Raw genomic sequence first — 16603 nt, forward strand, 5'->3', positions numbered from 1 at the left:
ATGTACAATTAGTTACTTTTTGGTTGGAGTTCTACAAGCTATTTACATAGCATTGGAAGATTTGATTAAGATATGAATAAAAAAAACTGTTTTACTTCAAAATCTATATATTTTCTATGTATTTATTTAAAAAAATAGGTAAAGATCCCCAAGACACCTACATAATCAGTATCATCAAATTCGGGTAACGTAATTCTAAGCCTAACCTAATAATTAAAATAAAAATTATTCATCATCAGTCTTGCTTTTCATAAGGTAGATTACAGAAAAAGATTATAATCTGATTAACTTATAGCTGCAAATCAACTTAACATAGTACAATACAATATTAATATTAATAAATGATAAAGAAACACAAACTGTTAAAATTTTAGACTCCGTGATCGATATAATCGATTTAACACCAATGCCAAACCAAACTAAGAAAACTAAGACCAAAAAGTTGGACATCGATTTTAGGTTGCGTTGATTATGTTGTTACGAGCTAGGGGATCGGATAGAAAATGCCGTAGATTTCTTCAAGGGTTTATTTCTTGGTAAATCAATTAGGAATTTATGGGCACAAATTAATTGCAGAGATGCACTAATTACACACACAAAAACACAGTCACTAGTTACTTCACTTATGCACACTTCACACAGTACTTTATTCGCACTTTATCGCTTCGGTGTTCCTCTCGTGTTATCGCATTCCAAACTAAAGGCGACTAGTCGCGTTTCGGCTCGCTTATATATCCCTGGGAATAGTTCTAAACAACATTCGAGAACTTTCTAGGCGGGCTTGCTACTGAGTAGCGATTACACAATTCTAGAACGTCCGCACTCTTTATCTCTTTCGCACGTTGCTCCGTCCTTGTCGTACGGCGTTCTAGAGTGCTCGTCTAGTTTCGAGAAAGTTCTGATCTTCTCTCTCTCTCTCTCTCTCGTATCATTTCGTCCTTGTCTCACACCTAGAAAGTTCGGTCTAGAATATTCCTTCATCAAAGGGGTATAACTAGGCCTGAAAACGCCTGAAAACGGGTCTCCTGAAAACTGCACTACTCTACTACACATGTTCTGAAACCGACTGAAAAAAGGTTTCAGCTTCCTGAAAACTAGGGTAACATTATGGAAATTACAATTTTCTAATATGTGATTGACCCTCTCCTGAAACGGTCAGAAATCATATTACAGCCTGCTGAAAAGTTCTCTAACTAGTGGAAAAATCTATAAACATTGCAGTCGACCCGTCTTCGTAACAATATGTGAACATTGGAGCAAAGGGAACAAACTCCGATGGTGGTATTTAATTAAAGTTCATTAAAAAAGGTATCGGGGAAAATACACTGGACTTGCCAAGCCGTGCTATTTTCATTGGTGATGAAGCTTTTCCTCTAAATCTAATGAAACCATACTCGCGTCGAAATAATTTATCAAAAGAACAAAAAAAATATGATTATAGACTATGTCGATGCAGGAGAATTGTCGAAAATGCATTTGGTATTTTAGTTTCACGATTTAGGATTTTTGAAAGACCTTTTGGATTCGCGCCCGAAAAAGTAGATGTAGAAGTAGTAGATTATAAAAACGAAATGTGTTTTACATAATTGGTTGTGAAAAACATCATACAATCCTCCTGGGTTTTTAGACGAAGAAACAGAATCTGGTATACGACTAGGTACATGGAGAGAAAACCATACAAATGGAGCCTTTGAAAATCTAGCTTCGCAAAATTTATTTACTTAAAATTACGGTAACCTTACTAGACAGGCAATTTCAGTCCGTGAACAGTATTGTGAATATTTAATTAATAGCGGAGCAGTTTTGTGACAGGATAATGCATTTTTTTAAAATAAATAGCTTACAATAAACGAATCTTGGAATTGTATTTTAATATAGGAACAAAAAGTGCTTAGTAAATAGGTACTCACCAAATTTGAGATCGTTGTACGAAATTCAGAGGATTTCCTTAAAAATCGAGTCCAAAGAATTGTACCAATTCAATTTAGGCACGTAAATATTTGTATATGTAATATAATGATCAAGCTGCACTAAATAACTAAATATATAAGAGGGTGAGATGTAAAAACCTAACAACCCTAAACCCTACAGATGTACCCTAACACATAAATAGTGAATATATAAATAAGTACGGGATGTCTGCACCAAGACACCCAGGTAACAAACGGAGCCCTACGGGTAGGATCAAAGGTTCGAGGTGGTGGGATTATCTCAAAGCTATCGGGCAGGCTCACCACGATAACTAAGGGCATGAAGTAGTCTTTGCCACATTGAGAGGAAGCGAGAAATGAATATACAGAGCAATATGCAAATCTGATTTATTGTTCAAAGACAATATTTTAAATACTACTTACACCTATCCACAGATACATAATATTATTTGAGTGAGCTGTTGGTGTATTGCGCACCTTCAGCCATTACCATTTTGGAACACACGTGCGTCGTGTCAGCAGTTGGTCAATGTTCAAATGAAATCTGAACAAATTATTACTTGTAGATACTGGCTTCTCGTATTTTTTATTTTTGCACTAATTTCTTTGGGACCAAATCCCTCAACACACAATTTTCTCGTAGAGACATTAAGAGCTGCATCACGGTTTTATAATTTTCATTTTCCCTGTTCCCGAACACTCGTAACTTCTGTAAAGTTCAACGAATTTATTATTACCGGCAGCGCCAAATTTAAAGGTTTTTTGTTGGACGTTTCCAATTTTGTTTCACTGTCTGCGTGTTTAAGACAAGTAAGTACATATAAAATAACAGAAAACAATATTTTTATGTAAAATTTAAACAGGCATTCCAATATTCTAAACTAAAACTTTTTCTTAACATGTGACAATTATTGCCTGTCATTATTTACATATTCAAACTCCAACATATACTATCGTTTAAAATTAAATTAAATATCCAGATAGCTTAAGCTCCATTAAACGGCGTTACCAAAGATCTTCCCTGATACTTTGTAACTCTTATTAGTTACTAGTTATCTCGATTTCAAAGTTGAGTTTTTATACCAAGCTGTACCACATCAGATTCACGGCTATAAAATGAGTTAATTTGTGATTGAATCGCTATTGTTATTAGAAGTAATTGATTACCAGTAGTGAATCTTCAGAAATGTTTAAAATACGAATGAGACTGGTGCTTTTATGGCTAAGTGTGTAGATTTTTACTCGCAAGAGTTTATTGTCATGCCATTTTTACCATAAGGAACATGGATTATCAAAGCCTTACAAATGAAAACTAGCGTAATTGGAATGATCTTTACTTCCATTACCGGAATCATCATCACCATCAGCAGCATCATCATCACTATCATCATCTATTCATAGAATAGAGAAGTACTACCCAGCAAAAAAACAGAAAATAATATTTTTATTTAAAGTTTAAGCAGGTAATCCAATATTCTAAACTAAAACGTTTTTCTTCTCATGTGACAACTGCTGCCTGCCATTAACATATTATTTGTTAACATATTCAAACTCCAACAATTTTTAAGATCAATACCCTAGTAATTACTAAACTCGAATGAAACTTCTCGCATTCAATCTTCTTACTAAAATGCCGATGTGTAAACAGATGCAGGAAATTATTGCCTAGCGATAAATCCCTGGCGATTCTCGTAAGACATAATCGTAAGTGAGAATTTAGTTCTTGCCTGTATGTAAACATTTTGATACGATAAAACTATGGCGATTATTGCTGGCGATAGTCGCGTACGTTTTCTCGTAGTAGTAGTCTAGTTCTAGTAGTCTAGTAGCGTAGAAACTCTCTCCATCTAATGGGCCTTAAGGCGAAATATTTTTTCGTTATATTGGGGTCGTCTCACAACTTACAGAAAACTGTTAAAAATAATAAAAATACTACTTTTGTGTAGTATGACTGACCGAACTCATATACGCAATGAGATAGATACGGATGAAAACAATGTTGAATTTTGTTGTATTTTGTTTTAATACTAAATAAAAACATTTTTTTTCCTTATTTCCTAATTGTACAGTAGCTTAATACTAATAATGTAAAAAATATAATACAAAAATATGACATAATAAAACATTTTATAACTAATTATAAATAAAGAAATTCTTGTTAATTCAGCCAGTGTGCAAATAAATACATGTCTCACAAGCAATAATATTTAGACTACGCAAGACACGCGTAAATGTTGCTTCTCTAAGTTCGTACGCATACTAATTTGTTTTAAAATAAGTGTTGTTTGATGATTAGCTATTTTAAAAGAGTACCGAGCTTTTTTCGCCGGCTTTTTCTCACGGCCTACACCCTCTGTCTTCTTGTCTACTTATTATATTATTAAATTAAGTGGGATTTTCGCCCCGGCAAAACAGGAAGGTGAAGAGTCAAGAATAAAATGAGGTGATGGTATTCAACCCCAACATTATGGGGGAATCCAAAAGACACCGCTGGACCCACATAGAGAGAATAGGAGTATCAAGAAATCATATCTGGGAATACCACTTGGCTGTGGGCCCAGATATACATAGCTAGAAGACGCCGTGGAGCGTGCGTGAGCTACCCTTGTAGCTCACCCTGGTTCTCTTGTCTCGTGAACCAATACTCTGAATGCGCCCTGATCTTCTGCTCTTTACCAAGCGTTAATATAATAAAAATAATCTATTAAGAAAACACTTTTTAAACGGATTGAAGCTATGTATTATTATTATAAACTTATAATTATTTACATAATTTTAAATTTTCCGACGTTTCACGTGCTTTACAGCATGCGTAGTCACGGTGACTAAAAAATAATCTAGTTCTTCATACGTAACGTAATATTTACGAGCCCCGATGCAAAATTGTTCGTCTAGTGTGAAATTTTGGCACGAGATGGAGCTTCATTAAAAAATGCTAATCGCAGCCTATCATAGCTTTATTGTTGAATAAGCCCACAACAAAAGTGACCGAGATTTTCTCGCGTTAGATTAATTTTCACGTGTAACAAGAGTTTTAGATTTGCCGCCAATTCACAAAAACAAATGACAAATGAATGCAATATACTACATTAGGTTACCAAAGAGTTCTAAAATTGAAATTCAAAAGTTTTCATTAGCAACGTTTCTAACTGGCCCGTTCTAAACATTTTCAGTGTTATTCGATGCAAAAGAGTTCGTCTATCGGTGAATTAAATAAGATTATTCCATCTTTGTATAACTATGATGCATTTCAGTTTTTTTATTCGTTTTCAAATAACAATGAGTCGTGGCAAACCCGAGTATGAAGAGCTTCGAAAGCGAATAGTTTGTGAGGTCGATGCTGGCAAATCAAGTTACCAAATATCTAAAGACTTGATACTTCCCAGGTCTACAGTCCAATCTATCATTCAGCACTATAAAAGAAAAGAAAACTGGTCGACCACGCATCAAAAATTCCAGTAGAAAACAGAATCCCGAAGAAAATATTTAAAAAAAATTGTCGTCGAGCTGGAGAACTCTCGGTGCTATGGAAGGACATGATTCACAAAGACATCTCAGTTGCAAGTATCTTGCAAAAGAGTCTTAACAAGAATGGGTTACGGATTTTACACTGCTATGGAGAAATAACTGTTGACTGCTGTATAAAAGAAAGAGAGGTTGAAGTTTGCTCGTGATCATTTAAATTGGACTTCCGATCAATGGCGTAGTATCATTTGGAGTGACGAGTCCAAATTTGGCGGTTTCCGGCGTCTCTTATGATATGGGGCTGGATGTCTGCACAAGGTGTTGGTGGTATGCAGTTTGTGGATGGTTCTATCAATGCTTACCAAACCTTTTGGAACATAATTTACTACCCTCTATTCCGTCACTTAAGCATCAAGATTCCTTCATTTTTCAACAGGATGGTGCTTCCTACCATACTGCAAGGACAACAAAGACGTGGCTACTGGCGAAAAGCATCCCTACAATCGAATGACCATCTAACAGCCCGGACTTGTCGCCGATCAAAACCCTATGGTGAAAAATGAAAACAGTTCTCCGTAAAAATCCATCAAGTTCGGCACGGCATTCTAGAATGTTCAGTCTGCCTACGAGAAGATTCCTATCTTCCCTCTCTTTTGCGTATCATTCCGTCCTTGTCTCACACCTAAAAAGTTTACTCTAGAATATTCCTCTACATAGTTTCGCAAGAGAATTAAATATGAATTGCGAACAACAATGTTACAAATATGACTGAGTAGTTATTCAATTATATGCATCGAAAGTGATATTCTTCCAAAAATTGAATTTAGGGATATAATAGAAGATTTTGATCAATAGAAATCCCGAAAGAAACAGTTATCGTAATCGTAACCAAAAAACTAGCAGCATTCTAATATCATTAATTACACATTATATACTTCATTTTATTACACTTGATGACCTATAATAAATGTCCATACTTAGTTACAAAACTATTTTAATTAGCTATTTTTACTTTCTAACTGCTGTACGGCTCTGGCTGCTTTGAGACACATTAAGTCGAGTTGTGTGCCTCACACAGCTCTATTTATCAATGTGAATGAAAGGTAAATGTTCGTCGATGTTTAGTTCAATAGAGAATATGCCATGCCATGTCGGAGCTATCAGTATGTTGGCGTACTCTTCTCTCATTTGAACAAGATATTTTCGTTGAAAATGTATTCAGTCCAGTTGGTGGTACTAACAGTGGGTGGGAATAAGATTCCGGAAAGTGTAATTATTTCACTCTCTTTAAAATAGGTTGGAAACTTCAAACCCTCAAAGACGCGCGCGTCAGCTTAAGCTGAAAGTGTGTTTACCTACATTACCGTTTAGGTAGCTGCCCTTTCATTGCAACCAGTGATCCAAACATAATTTGGTGGACACATCCATGCTAGTCTTGTATATGGTCGGACAGGCCCAATGTCACCGGTTAGATCTATTATTGGGAGTGTGCTTTAACAAATGTTAGCTCTGAACCACTATCCTGACCTAGGACATTGTATTGGTATTAGCATTACCAAGGATTCTATTATTTATTAACATACCTTGTTTACTCGAGCTTTCCTAACACTGTAAGTGTTGAGAAAAAAACCTCTTGTCTAATTGTGCTGTTAGATTTTTCAGTTTTTTACTTGTTACACACAAAAGTTAATAGCAATTATTCAAACTTTTTTTTTTGAAGATACAATACTAAGAGAACAACAAATGCCAGAAAATAAATAAACATGTTGGTTATTTTTTAAGATTTATTCTTACATTATTTATAGAACAAGAACTTGTTGCTTAGCTTGTTGTTTGGCCTTGTGGCGGACTTGTGCAGCAATTCTGTCAAGATCACGTCTTCCCTGCACAGTCAGGATACGACCACCATCAGGGACTTTTTCTACTAGTTTGAGGGCTTCTAAAGCTTGGAGGGCTTTACGTGCGATGCTCCCAGACGATCTGAAATATTACAATTTTAATAATGGGTATATCCAAAAACAGAATTATTGTTGTATAAAAATATATATCACATGTTAATAGAATGGTTAGAAAATAATATATACGTATATTAAGTTGGAAAGTTATCTTAACCAAATTATAACTTTAATAAGTTGTAGTTATGAGATTAGAACCCATTTTAGTCATTTTCAACTAATTTCAAATATATTGTATATTACCTGCAGAAGTGTGAAGGAGTGACACCATTGCGTTTGCGACCACCAAAGATTTTAGTGACGGTCTTGACTCCAACAGGAGATCTGATGTAAATGTGGCGTAAAACAGCAGCACATCGGACATAGAACCAGTCGGGGTCATAAGGAGCTAGCTCTTTAAAACGACCTGTTTTCACTAAGTCCATATGTTCTGGAACCTTGACCTTGCCAATTCTGGAAAAGTTTGTCAATTGCAGTTGAGGTTGCTAATACCAAATATATATAAATAAGCGGTAGAAGAAAGAAAAGATTAAATAGCATTTCTATCATAAAAATTACTGACAATAGATTGGCATAGCTTCACAAAGTAGGGGTAAAATGCAAAGTCGAAACTTAGCATCAAGTATGACTACTATATGTGAAATGTAAAATTAAGTTAAAAATAAGTTTTAGTAGTAATTAGGGTTTTATATTATTATAAGAAAATATAAGTATAAATTCAAAATTTTATAAAACATTTCAATATATGAAACACTTACTTCTTTAAGTGGAAAGCAACGGTCTTGACGACCTTGTCTTGTTCGACATCTTTCAATGCAACGGATCTCATCTGGAAAAGAAATAAGTGCCATAAGATTATTTATATAGTTAAAAGTCTAGTACTTTAAATATAATGTATACTAAGACAAACATCGTTAACGTATCAATAAAATATATTAACAAGTTCAGGCAGAACACTAAATCAATAATTCGTTCATCGTTCACAGGTCTAGCACTACTACGACAGATTGAGGTTAGGTCTGTAAAACCCTGATATCAGGCATTCTAACGTAAATACAACTTTCAATAATTATTTTACCGAACGTTTAACTAAAATTACATTTTATATGAAATTAATTTCCGTAACTCTTAAAAAATGAGGGAACTCTCGCGGTACCCATGGTGGTATACGACTCAACATCTCCAGCATTGTGTAATATATACATATTAACTAATATGTTTACATATTTTACCTTGATGCGTTAAACGATGCCAAGACACACACTTTTTTAGAATCACTTTTAATTATTTATCAAAAACCACGAGGCACAACATAAAACACTCACCTTGCCTTGTGTTGGCAACCGGAAGAAAGACAGAGAAAAAAAAAATTCAGTTACAGCTAAGTAATTTGTCAAACTCGCCAAACTTGGATTTTGATCATAGACTATGGTTAAATTTAGGAATCTACCGACTTTTTCAAACGAATAATTTAGTAGTAGCAGATTGCGATAATTTTTTGTAGAAATAATTTTTGTTGCAAAGTTATAAAGTGTATTTTGTATTACTTTCATGCGTTAAGTGTGAACATACTCTATGCAGTGCTGTCTAAATAGTTATTTTATCTGTAGAAAGTGTCAAGTCGCAAATGTCAATATAATATTCATAAATATTTAGAAAATGGCCGCGAAACCAACTTCTCAGTCAAGTGCAGGTAAAATGATTATAATATTAAATTGGCAGTTCTTACATCATAACTCCGCAATTATAAAAATAGTTCGTATTTTAAAAATTAATTTAAAATACATATTCTTATTTACCAGTTATAATGTAAGGACTATTTTCAGAACAAACAGCATCCGCTGATATTCCCTTGACATGTTTAGAGGAAAGCCTTCTTAGTTTTGAAAAACTTGATCGGGCATCACCAGAGTTATGGCCTGAACAAAGTAAGGATAATACTAATATGTGTTCTATCAGGTTTCAAGCATCAAAGTGTAGCTTAAAACACTGTTTTTATTGTTAACGTTTATTACGATTGGTGATTATTTGAAAGTGGCGGGTGTTGCCGTGTGACTAGTAATTTTTAAGTTGTCAGTTCTCCCACTTAAACGTGATTAGACTCTATATTTTGGCATATAATTTTGTAACGATCGAATTTTGAACATTTCCGTTTGAAATGGAAGATAATAAAAGCTATTCTGTGAAAGAGGATATTGCACAATGTTCTAAAGATTCTTTTGTAGTTCCTGGTGTGTCGGAGTTTGCACCACTTCAAAGCCCTAGTCAATCGCCACCATCGTGGAACAGCGGGCTGACGAAAGATGATATGAACTTTATACAGCGTAAGCCTTTCTAACTTTTCAGTTAGTTGTAAATAAATATAAATAAATAATTATTTAATTACTAATTTTAAAGGAATTAAATGTTTTCAGAATTAGGATCACTTTCAACCATTGGCCTCATTATGGAAGTAAAGAAATTGCATGATGTTGCATATCAACTTGGATTAGAAGAGGCGAAAGAGATGACTAGAGGGAAGTATTTAAATATATTTTCAAGGAAAAATCGGCCATGAAGTGCAGCTCAATTGATAGACGCCTTAGATGATAACTAAAATTTGTACATATTATTTTATTAGGAAGTTATGTTTGTTTATTGTGCTAATTTTATTAATAAGTTAATATCATTTCAATGTATTTATTTATATCCAATTAAAAATATTGCAATATTACATTCTATCAATAAATCTTATTTTAAGTGGCTTGCTTGGTTTTGATATGAAGCGTCGGGTTGGTTGCACTTCTCCATAATGGTGTTCCAATTTGTATTTCTGCAACACCTGTAAAAAAATATCAAAATTGCTCTCAGGTTCTCTATTACAATCCGTTGTCTACCTGTTTCGGATGCCCAGCGGTAATGGTTTTGGAGAATAATTAGTCTTACCCTTATAGTTAGCAATGAGAGCATTGTTTCAGCAATATTTTGTCCCAAACATTTTCTGGAACCAAATCCAAATGGGACTGAGGCAAAGGCATGGTAGTCATGGACCGCCTTTATCCATCTGTCTGGGTTAAACTTTTTAGCATCATCGTAGTTGCTCTCTTTGAGAGAGGCTTCTTGAGTAGACATAATTATTAGAGTCCCTCTTGGAATGCTGCAAAAAGAATGCTATTTTGAAACATTTCTTTAAACTCAATTGTAAAAGTAATTCCAGGTAAAATTAAGTACTTACTTGTATCGATCCAATGTAATATTTTTTGGGAGTATCCTAGTGATTAAAGGTATAGGTGGAACAATTCTATAAAAAAAACAATTGGTCATGTATTTAGCTGCTATAATAATAAATCTAATTACTTAATCTTCTAGCCTGACTACTTTGTGATATGGCCAGTTACAATGATCCATTTTGTGAAGTGGTCAACCATTTGATTAATTATACAAGCTGGTCTTAGCATGTAGCAGCCGTAACTCTTATGAATAAACTGCAAATTTTAGAGTAACTAATAGGACGTTACCTTAAAGTTTCTTTTATACAAGCCTGCAAATATGGGGTATTCTCCTTAAGCTTAGTAATGTCGTCTATTATTAAATTAGGATACATGTTCTCAATTTCTTGATAAAGAAGACATTGCACTTTTTGATATCTTGCAATGTAATATAAGAGATACGACATAGAGGATGAGATCTGTAATTGTGTGGAAATTTATTATAATTTTAAGGTTTATTTCATATTAAAATGGAACTTAGTTAACACAAATCAACTGTACAACATTTTATGAAATAATTTTTATGATTTTGGGTACATGTCCTCTACTTAATTATGTAAATTTAGGTATTAAATTAGATATATATATAGATGTTAAATATAAATGTTTTGAGTCCAGAACTAAGCTCTAATTGCATAAGCCAGAGCTTAGTCTTATAAATTGTGTAATTTAAAACGCCATACCGTATTAACACCAATAATTAGCATGTCCATCAAAATAGTAGCTATGTCTTCAGCAGTTAATTGGTTGTCGCTTAGCAATATTGCATTCATTAAACAATGTGAATCTATAAAACAATGGTATCACTTGAGATTACCCGCGTTTTTTAATTGATATCAATTCAGCTCATATTATGTATTTCTTTCACTTTTTGCAAAAATTACTGAATTAACGTCGTATTTACTCACCTGCATCAGTTGATTTCCCAGAAAGTTCTCGATCAGCCTCCAATACATGTTTTCCGATTAAACTGCAAATTGTATATACAATATCTAACGAAAGTGTATCTTTGCATTTTAATCGCAACATCCCAAAAACAAAAAATGGGTTAATATCCTATTTTTCGCACAAAAATACTAACTGGTCCAAATTATCGCAGTACTTGACGAGTTTGTACCAGGCGGGAGTGGTGAACAACTTCCACAGATGTGGGCCAGTCTCGCACTTGTCTAACGCGTCGGTCGCTTGCTCCAGGCAATGGTACATCCACGACTTGTCGCACTGACTGTACACCACCTCGGTGTCTATCATCGAAAACTGCTTCGAGAATATCAACACGCCTGTATTCAGACATTAATCATGTTACAGTTATAATCGCTTTGTTCATGGACACGCAATATTTTGCCTATATTCTGTGCTTTAAGGGCGTTTTTAAACACCTTCCATGGAGTGGAATTTGTCCAAACATTTGAATTAATTAAATAATAATATTTTTTTTAAAATAATTATGACGTACCCATACAGTCAAAAGCCCACTTGTGAATCTCCTTGTAGAGATCTTTTGATATTTCATCCTGATAGTTTCGCAAGTTGTATATCTTCTGGGTAAATTTATCACACGTTTCGTATATTGAAGAAGCATAGTGGGTGCTGGCACCTTGTAGCGGCCTTTCCATTATTGATTTTTGGCGGACCCACTCCAGACCGTGACTGACAGAATATAATATAGTACAAAAATAAACACGCATCGAATTATAAACGTCCTTTTGTAGTCGATTAAAATTAATATCCTACCTTATTTTATTAAGCCTTAATAAAAAGCCGTTGATTTAGTCGGAGAATTAAGATACTAATTTGTCATTAAATAAATTTTGAATCGACGCTCTCGGGTAAGCCGTTATACAAGCATATACTTACACAGTATAGATACCTCCATAAACATGGTTTCTGTGTTCCATTCGATATTTCTCAAGTGACTCCAAAGTTGACCGTACTGGATAATCACCCTCCAAAGAAAACACTTTACGTATATGCTCAGGGTGGTTAAGAAGTACTATGTCGCCACCTACTGGACTAACGAAACGCACCACCGGGCCATAATCGTCGAAAAGAGAAGACAAATTCCGTATGGACGTCCGCTTGCTTAGGTAAGAACCTAGTGAAAAAGGTTATATTCTGTGTATGCTCTAATGGATTTAAGTTTAATAAATTAAAAAACAACATACTGATGTTGAGACCAGTTGTCAACAGCGTAGCTGTGAGTTGGGTTCCAATTTCTGATATATAGTGCCGGATATTGGATAAATATTTCAAAGATTTTGGTCCAGGTACGTCATCAAAAGGTAAGACTACGGGGTCCTTAGATAATACCATTGGAACCACTCTTGGAGCCGGAAAAATATCTCCCGCTGACTTATTAGTTGCCAAACCAGATATTGGATGTTTAGCTGGTTCCTCAACACTTATTTGCAAAGTCTTAACAGTTTGAAACACTGTTACTTGAGCATGTAGTCTTCTTTCAAAATAATGGCAGTACTTTCGTAGAAATAACTGGGAGCACTGTATTTTATTTAATAACATATTTAGTTCGAATAAGTTAGAATAATACGGAAGATTAAAACAACAATTTGCGCATTAATAGCTTTAAAATAAATGTGACAGAAAACAAATGAAACCTGTAATGAATTTAAATTTCGCGCGTTCTCTTGGAGTAGATTTTTGTAAACAATAAAAAAAAAATTATATCGTGTAATAAGCACAGGAAAATTTTTGAAATGTAAATACTCCCTAATTTGCTCTTGACATGTTTTATTATGTTGTTCATATGTGTATTTTTTGTGTATTCTTGATATGAGTGATTTTATAATATGTTTTTTACCCCTGTGGGTTATTTTTACTACCAAAAAAAAACTACAGGAAAAAGAATGGAGGAGATGAGGTTTCTAAATGTCTGTGGATTAGGTGTTAAATTATATTATAAGTGAACACAAAAGCGATACGACGATATAGTGAAATTATATAGAAATGTATTAGAGAAAAGAGAGGAGGGCTAAAATGATGTCGAGAGACGATCACAGAAAAGCTAACTCGTTACTGAATCTATGATTCTTATAAAAGAGTGTACGTGTAGTATATAAGATAGGAAGGAATTAACATAGATTTTTCATCTTTGTCGCTGTGTATATAAGTCCGATTACTTCGTGCTAGGTATGCTTTAAGGGCTTAATTTTCAGACTAAGATTTAATTTTTTTATGTTTATAAATGTAATTTTTATTTAATTTATGTTTATAAATGTAACGCAAAGTGTGGACCTGGCTGTATAAGCCGTAGTACTTCAAATTTAGATAAGAAAATAGTATGTCTTGATTTCTTTTTCACTTCGCCTATAAGAACGTTACCCAGGGTATAGTTTAATCTACTCTCATTTCTATACTCTGTAGATGTCAATGTTAGCTTGACGTATATTTCAAATGTTAGAAAAATCTAAATTGAGATTCGAACTCGAGGACCCGAAGAGGAGGAAAGAAAAGGGAACAGTAGATGGCGGGAGTGATCTAGTGTGATAAAAGATTAGTTAATAAATTTTAGTGTAAAAAACATAGTTATAAAGATGACTAGGTAATTATTGGTGCATTTGCCAACGTGTGACAAAAAATATTGCTCTTTTTTGAAAAGTTATCTTCTTTGAAATCGTGAAACTCATGCGCGTTCACTTGTGGTTACATCAAATAAGTAATAGTGTGGCTTTATTGCAGAGCTAAAATAGAACTCGGCGATGTGACTCCGCATAATATTAAGCAATTGAAGAAGTTGAACACCGTTGTATTTCCTGTTTCTTATAATGACAAATTCTACAAGGATGTATTGGAGGCTGGGGAACTAGCGAAACTTGCATATTACAATGATATTGTGGTTGGAGCCGTGTGCTGCAGGATAGACACATCGGAAAATTCAAGGCGATTGTATATTATGACTCTTGGTTGTTTATATCCATACAGAAGATTAGGTATTGGCACTCTTATGGTGGAGCATGTGCTTAAATACGTGGAACACGATGGAAATTTTGATAGTATTTTTCTGTAAGTACTCCTCTTTATCCACAGCAATGCTGCTTCACGTAAATTTTGCTAGGTGTTAGTTTAAGTTATATAAATTTGTATAACCTTATGCATAGCCTTAGATAACCTGCTAAGGTTGTAAAATGTAGGTTCTCTTTTTATAAATATAACATGGTAATTTATCCATTCATTCACTTTGATCCAGTGATACTTTAGATAAGAATGTGGGTATTTGATTTTGCCAAATGTTTGATTATCTACTTTAGGAGGCTAATAACTCCTTCATCATTGATGGTGAGTTTAATTGTGCTAGATTTTACTCTCAATTATGTAAATAAACAGTAATAAACTTATTACACATCATATTGTTTAATAGATTCACCTGTATTGTAATTACTGCATTAGATTGAACTGTTTTAAAATCAATATTGGATCTAGAACCCTTTTGTACAAACAATCTCTCAGGAAAACATAACTTTATTGTGTTTTTTTTAATCCTGATATTGATATGCTGCTCAAAACCATGACAAATTCATGAGTATTTCTTGGGAGTCATTATAATTGGTTGTGCTAGAGTTGTGCGTGTGTTTTCAATGTACATTTATGACACAGTCAATCCTATCAATAAAAATCTCTTATTGCTATACACAAAATAATTTATGCACTAACACTAGATTTCAGATGTTTTAGATGCATATAATGTCTACCTATTCTTTACTTAATACATGGATGTGAAGAACTATACAAATTTATTATTATTATATTTAGAATTTATAAAAATTTAACTTGTGTAAATGTGTAAAACTATTTCTTGATTGATGTGATGGTAAGTACATGATTTTTAAATGTTTTATTCTATAATTACAGGCATGTCCAGGTGAATAATGAGAGTGCAATAGACTTTTACAAAAAGTTTGGCTTTGAGATTGTTGAAACAAAAGAACACTACTACAAAAGAATAGAGCCAGCCGACGCTCACGTCTTGCAGAAGACCATCAGACAAGCAAATTCAACTCCGTTAGTTAACGGCAATGTGCCCCATGCAAAGACAAATGGACATGATTGAATATGTAAGAAACTCAAAAATCTCAACTCAATTTGTAAGTGCAAGTGATACTAATTAAGGCTACTCAGGTCCCAAACAGAATGTAACTAAAGAATGGTTGTGGTTTTGTATGAGACCATAATGACTACTTTTTCTATACTTCCCTGTGGTTCAAGTTTTTTTGTGCCTTTTCTTTCTAGTAGCACATATTTCAAGTCAATTTATTAATTTTAAATGTTTAAGCTCTAGCCAGAAAAGTACCAGTTGCGACATTCTAAATTACTTGTTTAATAATACTTTTTTTGTATCTATGTATCATAATAGATTTATTAAGTGGAACATTTTTAATCTTTACAATACATTTGGTAATCAGTTTTTTAAGATTGATAAAATGTATCCTAAAAATTACTACTTGCTATGAATAGCAATAATTATTTATATTTTGTGTCAACTGTATTGTTTAAGGTTACCAATGTCAATTTCCTTTCAAATTCTGTATTACCTGTGAATATCATGTGACCTACCTAGCATTAGTACAATAAACATAACTTTAACAATAATTAAAGGCTTTTTATTTACCACAATTTAGTTTTTCAATAGATTTTAGGGCCTAGGTTGCTATACAAAGTACTTAATTGACTTAGTGTTTAAAGCATGACCTCAAATGTATAAAGATTAATAACTTTCATATATATTTACACTCTGAAGATTCCTATCATATCCCCAAGAGAAGCAAACCTGCCGACATACAGTCGCATCTGAGACAGAGAGAGCGAGGTGGTCAAGACCAAAAGTCGTGAAGGCTCGCTGTGGTCATATACAGAGATGATGTTATGTATTAATTATGTTTCTGGCTTTGGCTCTATAATATACATGTATGTTGTGTCTTACGTCTGCACTCAGGATGACTTAAACCAATTAAGCTTACAAATGAAGGCACATAGGTAACTCATAATTTAT

At 33.7% G+C, this 16603-nt stretch overlaps 4 protein-coding genes across 6 annotated transcripts; 2 read left to right on the forward strand and 2 right to left on the reverse strand.

Moving 5' to 3' along the window:
• Window positions 1-7166: 7166 nt before the first annotated feature.
• Window positions 7167-8797, reverse strand: LOC123715202 (40S ribosomal protein S19a). 2 transcript variants are annotated; one of them, XM_045670120.1, is made up of 4 exons: window positions 8677-8797; window positions 8110-8180; window positions 7595-7804; window positions 7167-7376 (listed from the first exon to the last, which is right to left on the reverse strand). In XM_045670120.1, the coding sequence occupies exons 2-4, from the start codon at window positions 8178-8180 to the stop codon at window positions 7196-7198; spliced, it is 462 nt and encodes a 153-aa protein (XP_045526076.1). In that variant the 5' UTR covers window positions 8677-8797; the 3' UTR covers window positions 7167-7195. The 2 variants fall into 2 exon arrangements, with proteins under 2 accessions (XP_045526076.1, XP_045526075.1); XM_045670119.1 differs by having other exon boundaries at window positions 8584-8713.
• Window positions 8798-8997: 200 nt separating this feature from the next.
• On the forward strand, window positions 8998-10062 carry LOC123715586 (protein lin-52 homolog). 2 transcript variants are annotated; one of them, XM_045670727.1, is made up of 4 exons: window positions 8998-9044; window positions 9178-9279; window positions 9565-9675; window positions 9766-10062. In XM_045670727.1, the coding sequence occupies exons 1-4, from the start codon at window positions 9011-9013 to the stop codon at window positions 9906-9908; spliced, it is 390 nt and encodes a 129-aa protein (XP_045526683.1). In that variant the 5' UTR covers window positions 8998-9010; the 3' UTR covers window positions 9909-10062. The 2 variants fall into 2 exon arrangements, with proteins under 2 accessions (XP_045526683.1, XP_045526684.1); XM_045670728.1 differs by having other exon boundaries at window positions 9577-9675.
• LOC123715585 (1,25-dihydroxyvitamin D(3) 24-hydroxylase, mitochondrial-like) lies at window positions 10033-13217 on the reverse strand. Its single transcript, XM_045670726.1, has 10 exons — window positions 12765-13217; window positions 12457-12694; window positions 12056-12249; window positions 11681-11879; window positions 11508-11569; window positions 11283-11386; window positions 10849-11018; window positions 10566-10631; window positions 10277-10487; window positions 10033-10172 (listed from the first exon to the last, which is right to left on the reverse strand). Exons 1-10 carry the CDS (start codon window positions 13117-13119, stop codon window positions 10062-10064), a joined length of 1710 nt encoding a protein of 569 aa, XP_045526682.1. The 5' UTR covers window positions 13120-13217; the 3' UTR covers window positions 10033-10061.
• Window positions 13218-13998: 781 nt separating this feature from the next.
• LOC123715696 (probable N-acetyltransferase san) lies at window positions 13999-15955 on the forward strand. Its single transcript, XM_045670922.1, has 3 exons — window positions 13999-14158; window positions 14296-14619; window positions 15466-15955. The coding sequence occupies exons 1-3, from the start codon at window positions 14151-14153 to the stop codon at window positions 15662-15664; spliced, it is 531 nt and encodes a 176-aa protein (XP_045526878.1). The 5' UTR covers window positions 13999-14150; the 3' UTR covers window positions 15665-15955.
• Window positions 15956-16603: the final 648 nt, after the last annotated feature.

This window comes from Pieris brassicae, chromosome 10 (genome assembly GCF_905147105.1).
Source record: "Pieris brassicae chromosome 10, ilPieBrab1.1, whole genome shotgun sequence".
Taxonomy (NCBI): Eukaryota; Metazoa; Arthropoda; class Insecta; order Lepidoptera; family Pieridae; genus Pieris; species Pieris brassicae.